This window comes from Dicentrarchus labrax, unplaced genomic scaffold (genome assembly GCF_905237075.1).
Source record: "Dicentrarchus labrax unplaced genomic scaffold, dlabrax2021, whole genome shotgun sequence".
In the NCBI taxonomy this organism is placed as follows: Eukaryota; Metazoa; Chordata; class Actinopteri; family Moronidae; genus Dicentrarchus; species Dicentrarchus labrax.
In genome coordinates this window covers 25,001-35,000 of record NW_026136862.1, presented here as the reverse complement: position 1 = coordinate 35,000, position 10,000 = coordinate 25,001, and the positions used below count along the sequence as shown (strand labels likewise).

Sequence of the window (10,000 nt, the reverse complement as noted above, 5' to 3'; positions counted from 1 at the left end):
AATATATAAATAAATATATGAATATATAAATAAAGATATAAATATATAAATAAAGATATGACTATATAAATAAAGATATAAAGATATAAATATATAAATAAAGTGTGAATTAACGTTAACAACCTACCGGCATCGGCATTAACTGTTACAATATGAATATATAAATGATAACGTTACATATATATGGTAAACTCGTATAGTCTAAGTATTTCATGCATGTTATTACTATTTACTATTATTCAAAGAATTCTTTAGAAAGTTATTAAAATAAAATAATATAAAATAAAGTTCCGGTCCAGGATTTTTTTCCCGGGTGGTGAAGTTATGTCCCGCCCTACCCTGGCTCTGATTGGCTAGTTCTCGTTGCTTTCATTGGTTTGGTTGGTTAGGTTTGGTAATGGAGAACGGGATTGGTCAGGATAAGGGTAATAATGTCAGGGTCAGCCAATCAGAGGCAGAGGAGGGCGGGAGTTGGCTTCGTCATCCTGGGAAAAAAATATCGCCGCTGCTGACGGCTAGGCTAGGCTAGTACAAAACGCCCCCAGCTACCTGCTCCCGTTATCACCGCTCCCGTTAATGTCGCCCTTCATCCCCGAGGAGCGTTTGACTCACCGGTACACACAGATTTTATAACAACGTATTTATTCGGTGATATCGATCGACGATCAGGTTGATTTGGTCCACCGACCGGCCCCCAGTCTGAGCTAACTGTTAAGCTAACAGTTAAGCTAACAGTTAGCCTCACAGCCAAAATGGCGGACAACGAGGATGACAGCGGTTCGACCAGAACAATAACAGTCCCCGCTCAGTGCGTCCAACCCGGGGAGAGTGTGATGGCAGTGTCCGCCGCTCAGTGCGTCCAACCCGGGGAGAGTGTGATGGCAGCGTCCGCCGCTCAGTGCGTCCAACCCGGGGAGAGTGTGATGGTAGTGTCCGCCGCTCAGTGCGACCAACCCGGGGAGAGTGTGATGGCAGTGTCCGCCGCTCAGTGCGTCCAACCCGGGGAGAGTGTGATGGCAGTGTCCGCCGCTCAGTGCGACCAACCCGGGGAGAGTGTGATGGCAGTGTCCGCCGCTCAGTGCGTCCAACCCGGGGAGAGTGTGATGGCAGTGTCCGCCGTCAGTGCGTCCAACCCGGGAGTGTGGACTCAGTGCGTCCAACCCGGGGAGAGTGGGCCGCCGTCAGTGCGCCAACCCGGGGAAGTGTATGGCAGTGTCCGCGTAGTGCGAACCCGGGAGAGATGGAGTGTCCGCCGCCCAACCCGGGGAGAGTGTGATGGCAGTGTCCTCGTGCGTCCAACCCGGGGATGAGTGTCCAACCCGAGAGTGTGTGAGTGTCCGCCGGTCAGTGGTCCAACCCGGAAGGGATGGCAGTGTCGCGGTCGTGCGCCAACCCGGGAGAGTGTATGGAGTGTCCGTAGTGCGTCCAACCCGGGGAGATGGCAGTGTCCGCCGGTCAGTCCGGTTCCGCGTTCCAACCCGGGAGAGTGTGATGGTAGTGTCCGCCGCTCAGTGCGACCAACCCGGGGAGAGTGTGATGGCAGTGTCCGCCGCTCAGTGCGTCCAACCCGGGGAGAGTGTGATGGCAGTGTCCGCCGCTCAGTGCGTCCAACCCGGGGAGAGTGTGATGGTAGTGTCCGCCGCTCAGTGCGACCAGAACAGTCATCCCGGTGAGGGTTCGCAGACACTGCTCGGTGCTGAGAGCGGTCAGCCCGGGGACGGTTTACCGGCAGGGTCCGGGGCTCAGCTGGCGGACTTCTTGCAGAGCTGTCAGGAGCAGAAGAGCCTCCTGGTGGGCTCAGAATTCACCGGGACGGACCTGGTCAACACCACCATCCTGTACGTGCAGCCGGACGGCAGCCTGGTGGAGGGGTCCGGGCTCACGGCCGAGGAGCAGCAGGCTCTGCTGGACCAGCTCACCAAGCAGCAGATCGTCCAGGTCTCAGACTCTGAGGCTGTCCAGCTGCTCCAGCAGAGCCAGCTGCTCAAAACCATCCCGGTCCACAATGCGGCCCTGGACCCCAGTCAGCTGCAGCAGGTCATCAACCAGGTCACCAAGTCCCAGCAGCAGGTCCAGGTCCCCCAGCAGATCCTGAAGCAGCAGGTCCAGGTCCAGCAGAAGCAGCAGAAGCAGGTTCAGGTCCCTCAGAAGACCAGCACCCAGAACAATGCTTCCCAGCAGCTGAAGAGCGTGGCCCAGCAGGTTGCCATGCAGACCGGTAGCTCGGTCCAGGTGGTCCAGAAGAAGGTGAGTCAGTTTGGTGGACTGAGACGGATCCAGACCGACAGTACAGACCTGACCCTACTGTAGTCCGTTATAATGTGACTATCACACTGTTAAATATAACACACACTGTTCACTGTCTGTCGTTCAGTGTCATTTTAGAAATATATTAACAGGATTAAACTGAATTTAACAGTTTAATCTAGAATATAAACATATATCTGCAAAAAAAAGAAAATACTGATAAATAATAATAATAATTAATAAATAAAGAAATATTCTTTAAATAAGCAGTCATTTTATATTTTTTTACAGTTTACAGGCTGTTTTTGTAGTTTTATTAATATTCCCATGAACTTATACACAGACTCCCGTAGACTTACAGTACGTCAGTATAACGCCATCGTCTAATCAATACTTAATAATATATTATATTACAGAAGTTGCCTCTGTCCTCTGTATGATTGATTCTGTAGATCAATGGATCAAACATTGATCAATGTGATCATCTGGTTTCTGTCCTTTCAGTCAGAACCCGTCAGAATCCAGATCCAGGCTCCGCCCAAGCAGGAAGTGAAGCTTGGCTCCGCCCCTCAACAGAAGAGCATCGCTGTGAGTCATCCGCAGGTGAAGCTGTCGGCCAATGGCAGCGTGAGCAGCGCTCAGATCATCCACATCCAGCCTGTGGTTGGTCAGCAGGGGCAGCAGTTCTTCCTGCAGCAGCGCCCGGGCGACCCCCCCATCCAGCTGCTGCTGCAGAGCCCCGCCCCCGTCGTCAGCTCTCTTCTCCCATTGGTCCACAAGCTCACCGGTCAAATGACATCAGCGGGCGCTGCTTCCAGTCCAGGCCAGAAACCTTCAGTGTCGCCCATCAGAGTACAGACCCCGTCCACCGTGAAGACCGCACTACCCTCCGCTGTCAAGACCCCGCCCACCCTCGCCACTAAAACCATCAGCATCCCGCCAGTTAAATCCCCCACTAACGGCACGGCATCCACCGCCAGTAAGAACCTCATGAAACCACCTGCGGTCCCAGTACAGACCGCCACACCTGCTGCTGCCCGACCTGCCTCAGTAGCCCCGCCCACAGCAGGGAAGGACAGAGATAGGGAAAAAGAGCGGGAGAAGAAGATGAAGAAGAGAGAAAAGAAGGCGCCGAAGGTCCAGACCAGATCCGGTCGAGTCTCCAGACCTCCGAAGTACAAAGCAAAAGACTACAAGTTCATAAAGACGGAGGACCTGGCGGACAGCCACCAGTCCGACTCCGACGATTACTCCGACATGAGCGTGGAGGAGGAGGGGGAGGATGGGAGGAAGGACGGCCCCGCCTCTTCCTCATCCCCCTCCCTCACCTACAGCCACAAGTCCCGGTCCCACCGCTGCCAGACCTGCGACAAGGCCTACATTGGTTCTGGAGGCCTGAACCGCCACTACAAACTGAATCCCACACACGGAGAGCCTGACCCGCCCGGCGACCCGCCCAGCAACACGCCACGCCCCCTCAGAGACGACAGCCAATCGAAAGAGACGAGAGCAGGAGGCGTCAGATCGAAGGAGGAGGAGGAGGAAGAGGAGGCGGAGGAAGAGGAGGAGGAGGAGGACAAACCTGCTGCCACGGCAACAAACAGAGTAAGTCACCGATCCACCAATCAGAGCTCAGATCAGTTCACCTGTACGGTCCGAACCAGTTTCTCTCTGTCTGTCCTCAGGTGGAGGGGGGTCCAGCAGCGGCTGTGGGACTCAGGGGCCTTCATCACCGCGGCCCCGGCCGGCCCCGAGGACGAGGAAGAGGAAGAGGCAGGGGGCGTGGCCGAGGGCGGGGCCGACCACTGGGACCGCCTCCGAAGGTGAGATCACTTTAAACTGGATCTTCACCACTACAGTGTCACACCTGTACACTACAGTGAGGAATAATCGGTTAATCTGATTGGCCGATTCTCTCAGGTGACGGTGGGTCTCGTCAGTAGACGGGGTCGGCGCGGTCGTCCTCCGAAGCTCGCCGTCCCCACGGTAACCGCAGAGCAGCAGGTGGAGAGGAGACGAGACCGACTGCAGGAGGTGAGAGGAAGGAAGTGGAGGTGTGGATTTTCAAAGTAAAGTTTGATGCAATGTGGTGAATGTTTCCATGACAACCATTCGTGTTTACAGGTGGTGGAGCAGTGCGAGGATGAGGAGCTGATGGACATCGTTCTGCCCCGTCTGACGAAGGTGTTGAGTCTCTGGGAACTGCTGCTGGCAAAGGTACAGTGTGTGTGTGTGTGTACAGTGTGTGTGTGTGTGTGTGTGTGTGTGTGTGTGTGTGTACAGTGTGTGTGTGTGTGTGTGTGTACAGTGTGTGTGTGTGTGTGTGTACAGTGAGTGTGTGTGTACAGTGAGTGTGTGTGTGTGTGTGTAGTGTGTGTGTACAGTGTGTGTGTGTGTGTGGTGTGTGTACAGTGAGTGTGTGTGTGTGTGTGTACAGTGAGTGTGTGTGTGTGTGTGTACAGTGAGTGTGTGTGTACAGTGTGTGTGTGTGTGTGTGTGTGTGTACAGTGTGTGTGTGTGCTGTGTGTGTGTGTGTGTGTGTGTGTGTGTGTGTGTGTGTGTACAGTGAGTGTGTGTGTGTGTGTGTCTGTGTACAGTCTGTGTGTGTACTGTGTGTGTGTGTAGTGTGTGTGTGTGACAGTGTGTGTGTGTGTGTGTGTGTGTGTACGTACAGTGAGTGTGTGTGTACAGTGAGTGTGTGTGTGTGTGTGTCTGTGTACAGTGTGTGTCTACTGTGTGTGTGTACAGTGTGTGTGTGTGTGTGTGTACTGTGTGTGTGTGTACAGTGTGTGTGTGTGTGTGTGTGTGACAGTGTGTGTGTGTGTACAGTGTGTGTGTGTGTGTGTACAGTGTGTGTGTGTGTGTACTGTGTGTGTACAGTGTGTGTGTGTACTGTGTGTGTACAGTGTGTGTGTGTACAGTGTGTGTACAGTGTGTGATTAGTGTGTGTGTGTGTGTGTGTGTACAGTGTGTGTGTGTACAGTGTGTGTGTACAGTGTGTGTGTGTAAGTGTGTGTGTACAGTGTGTGTGTGTGTGTGTACAGTGTGTGTACAGTGTGTCTGTGTGTGTGTGTGTGTGTGTGTGTGTGTGTGTGTGTGTGTGTGTCCTCTCCGCCACTGTGATGTTTTCCGTCTTGGCTGTTATTCAGAACAGTTTTGTGTCCTCTGTTGGTTCCAGGTGGAGCGTGGCGGTCCAGCTCGGACTCGGTTTCCAGACATTTACCGCGAGTTTGAGTCCCTGCAGGCTCAGGTGAGACAGGCAGCTCAGGATTACATCATCAGCCCTCAGGGTGGAGCTATGCCGCTGGAGGTCAGGAACATCGAGGTGAGAAGTTCTACTGCGTTCCACTCTGGCGTACCGTACTTTATTGTACTGAACTGGCACTGTACCGTACCGTACCGTACCGTACTTTATTGATAGTACTGTACTGTGTTTTTCAGGTCGCCCGGTCTCTGGGGATCCTGGACGAGGTGAACAGGATGAAGGTGGTTCCTGGAGCGTCTCCCAGCTCCAGTTTGACCAATAAGAACGTCCGATACATGGAGGTAAACTTACCATCAGCACAGTCTGAGAGCAGGATCCTGGATCCAGACCTGGATCCTGGATCCAGACCTGGATCCTGGTTTAGAGCAGTATCTCTTTAATGTGTTTGCACAACCTGGGTCTGTTACCTGATAGAAACCAGGACTCTGTGGCAGCTAAACACCTGATCCAGGTTCGGTCTGATTCAGTCAGAAACTCTGTTTCCCAGAATTCCAAGATGCTGCCTCCTTCAAAGAGATTTAAGATGGAGAACAGCATCCCAGTTCACCAGAACGGCCTCGAGACGCCCAGAACAGGTACACACTGCTACTACACACTGCTACTACACACTGCTACTACACAACTACACACTGCTACTACACACTGCTACACACTACTGCTACACACTACTGCTACTACACAACTACACACTGCTGCTACACACTGCTACTACACACTGCTACACACTACTGCTACACACTGCTACTACACAACTACACACTGCTACACACTACTGCTACACACTGCTACTACACACTGCTACTACACACTGCTACTACACACTGCTACTACACAACACACACTGCTACACACACTGCTACACACTACTGCTACACACTACTGCTACACACTATACACAACTACACACTGCTCACACACTGCTACTACACACTGCTACACACTACTGCTACACACTGCTACTACACAACTACACACTGCTACACACTACTGCTACACACTGCTACTACACACTGCTACTACACACTGCTACACACTGCTACACACTACTGCTACACACTACTGCTACTACACAACTACACACTGCTACTACACACTGCTACACACTGCTACTACACACTGCTACACACTGCTACTACACACTGCTACTACACAACTACACAACTACACACTGCTACTACACAACTACACACTGCTACTACACACTGCTACACACTACTGCTACACACTACTGCTACACACTACTACACACTGCTACTACACACTGCTACTACACACTGCTACCACACACTGCTACACACTACTGCTACACACTACTGCTACACACTGCTGCTACACACTGCTACACACTGCTACACACTACTGCTACACACTGCTGCTACACACTGCTGCTACACACTACTGCTACACACTACTACACACTACTGCTACTACACACTGCTACACACTACTGCTACACACTGCTACTACACACTGCTACTACACACTGCTACACACTACTGCTACACACTGCTACACACTGCTACTACACACTACTACACACTACTACACACTACTGCTACACACTGCTGCTACACACTGCTACTACACACTACTGCTACACACTACTACACACTGCTACACACTGCTACTACACACTACTACACACACTACACTACTACTGCTACACACTACTGCTACACACTACTGCTACACACTACTGCTACACACTACTGCTACACACTACTACACACTGCTACACACTACTACACACTACTGCTACACACTACTGCTACACACTGCTACACACTACTGCTACACACTGCTACTACACACTGCTACACACTGCTACACACTACTGCTACACACTGCTACTACACACTACTACACACTACTGCTACACACTGCTACTACACACTGCTGCTACACACTGCTGCTACACACTGCTACTACACACTACTGCTACACACTACTACACACTGCTACACACTGCTACTACACACTACTACACACTACTACACACTACTGCTACACACTACTACACACTACTACTACACACTACTACACGCTACACACTACTGCTACACACTACTGCTACACACTACTACACACTACTGCTACACACTACTGCTACACACTGCTACTACACACTACTGCTACACACTGCTACACACTACTACACACTACTACACACTACTGCTACACACTGCTACACACTGCTACACACTGATAATTAAAATAATTGTTGATGACTCGTCTGTTTCCACTTGTAGACAGTAAGACTGTAGGTACTGCAGTTCCGGGTCAGAGGTCACATAACTGCTGTTGCTTCATAAAGCACATGTGGACGGTGTGAAAGCTGAAGCTGTGTTGGTGTAGTTGCTGCAGTTAGCCTCTGGAGGGCAGCACCGTCACTGGAACTGTTGATACTTTAAACTGAACTGTCTTTTCCCTACTTTTCTTTCAAAGGTGTGACCCCTGTGACCTCCTCTGTGACCTCCTCTGTGACCCCCTCTGTGACCTCCTCTGTGACCCCCTCTGTGACCTCCTCTGTGACCCCCTCTGTGACCTCCTCTGTGACCTCCTCTGTGACCTCCTCTGTGACCTCCTCTGTGACCCCTGTGACCTCTGTGACCTCCTCTGTGACCCCTGTGACCTCCTCTGTGAAGCCCTGCTCAGTTTCTGTGTCCCCTCTGGTGTTTCCTGCTGGACCCAAACTGACCACCTCCTCTGACTCCAGGTGAGCTGGCCACGCCCCCTGTCAAACATTAATGTGTCAGAGCTTTCAGCCAATCAGTGGCGTGTGTATAAACCCCGCCCCCGTATTAAAAAGGCAACGTTCTTTGTCTTTAGCTGCTTTGAGACGCCATCCACGCAGACCCTGCCCCCCGTCACGCTCATGGAGGTGACTGCAGGTGAGGACCCTGGGGAGGAGCCTCTGCCAGCAGCCCAGAACCAGGTCCTGAGCACCAATGACATCACAGCCCAGATGAAGGAACTGGAGGAAGCTCTGGGTTCGGGTCCTGAGACCGCCGCAGACTCAAAGACTCCTGAGTCCAGCTCAGTTCAGACTCCTTCTCAGCTCCAGCAGCGGGGCTCCTCCCAGTCCGAGTCTAGCTCCACGGACCCCTGTGAGCCCAAAGAGCTGCAGGAGGGTCAGGAGATCTACATCCAGACCGAGGGGCTGACGGTGCAGCTCGCAGAGCCCGGATTAGACCGGATCGTGATCGTCAACGGGCCGGATGGGACGACTATGCACATCCAGACCCCAGAGGGGGTTCCCCTAGAGGCGGTCCAGGCCCTGCTGGGCATCGAAGCTTCTGACGGCGCCAAAGAAGCTCCACAGTGAACCCGGACTGAGCAAGACCAGAACCTGGTCCTGAATGTACAAGGTGGTCTGAGCCCCCAGGTGCTGGTAAACACCTGGACCACTCTGCCTCTGTGGGGGCGGAGCCTAAACTCACCTGTCGGTCTGTCCAGTCAGACTCAGTAGCTCGTGTTTGCTGCAGTGCCCCCATCAGGACAGACATTGTACCTGTGGGTGTAACGAACACAGCGGCCTGCAGGGGGCGCTGACACCTGAGGACAAACTGCTCCGTTAATATCGCCGTTGCCATGACAACGCGTTCCTTCTTACTTCCTGTTTTAAAAACAAACACCTGGAGAGCGAGGCTGCCGCCTGTAGTCACCTGTAGGCTGATGATGATGATTATTATTATTATTATTATTATTATTATTATTTAGTGCTCATATCTAATATCTAGACTGTTATCCTCGGAGAAAACTCTATTGTGATCAGAACTTAAAGGTCAACAGGAAGTTGTGAGCTGATCAATAACACTGACCTCAGGTTAACAGATGCTATATCTTAATATGAGCCACAGATAACCGGCGACCCGCAGTGTCCTCTCCGGGCTCCCGTATTCAGATCAACAAACCTTATTTATATTCTCGCCGTCTGATTGGTCCGTTCAGTTCTCACCTGTGATGATGTCAGCGGCGGCTGGTTTTTAAGGAATCTGGAGTGATTGTAAATTTGTACACTTTTTTTTTTTCAGTGTTTCCATATTTGGATTTGTTGTTGATTTGAAACTAGAAGCTGATTGGTTGGCTGTTTATATGTAGATAAATATGAAAAGTTTAAAAAAAGTTGCACTATTTTATTACTTTTTATAAAACTTCACAGAAACATTTTCCAAACGTAACGTTGGGCCTCGTTTGTAGTCGATGTGAGGACGGACTGGAAGCAGTCGGGAGGAAACTTTATTGATTTGTCATGTTGATGCATTAAACACATTTCATGTTCCTCCAATAAACTGATGTCATCAGACATAAACAGGAAGTGTCGTCTGGCGTTTGTGTCTCTGAGCGTCTTCTGTTATTGTATTAAACCTCAGTCAACATGCTATGTGCTAGGCTAATCAACCACATGTTGATGGGTCACAGATAAAATACCGTAAAACCTCTAATAATAGCCCAGGCGTTTATTTGCTTTAATCACTGAACTCCCCC

General features: G+C 51.2%; 1 protein-coding gene across 5 annotated transcripts; it reads left to right on the top strand.

Moving 5' to 3' along the window:
* Window positions 1–1,477: 1,477 nt before the first annotated feature.
* On the top strand, window positions 1,478–9,830 carry znf839 (zinc finger protein 839). 5 transcript variants are annotated; one of them, XM_051394537.1, is made up of 11 exons: window positions 1,478–2,247; window positions 2,752–3,852; window positions 3,933–4,070; window positions 4,168–4,281; window positions 4,372–4,464; window positions 5,426–5,572; window positions 5,689–5,793; window positions 6,000–6,087; window positions 7,958–8,009; window positions 8,070–8,228; window positions 8,342–9,830. In XM_051394537.1, exons 1-11 carry the CDS (start codon window positions 1,492–1,494, stop codon window positions 8,835–8,837), a joined length of 3,249 nt encoding a protein of 1,082 aa, XP_051250497.1. In that variant the 5' UTR covers window positions 1,478–1,491; the 3' UTR covers window positions 8,838–9,830. The 5 variants fall into 5 exon arrangements, with proteins under 5 accessions (XP_051250497.1, XP_051250496.1, XP_051250495.1 ...); XM_051394536.1 differs by having other exon boundaries at window positions 8,058–8,228; XM_051394535.1 differs by having other exon boundaries at window positions 8,046–8,228.
* Window positions 9,831–10,000: the final 170 nt, after the last annotated feature.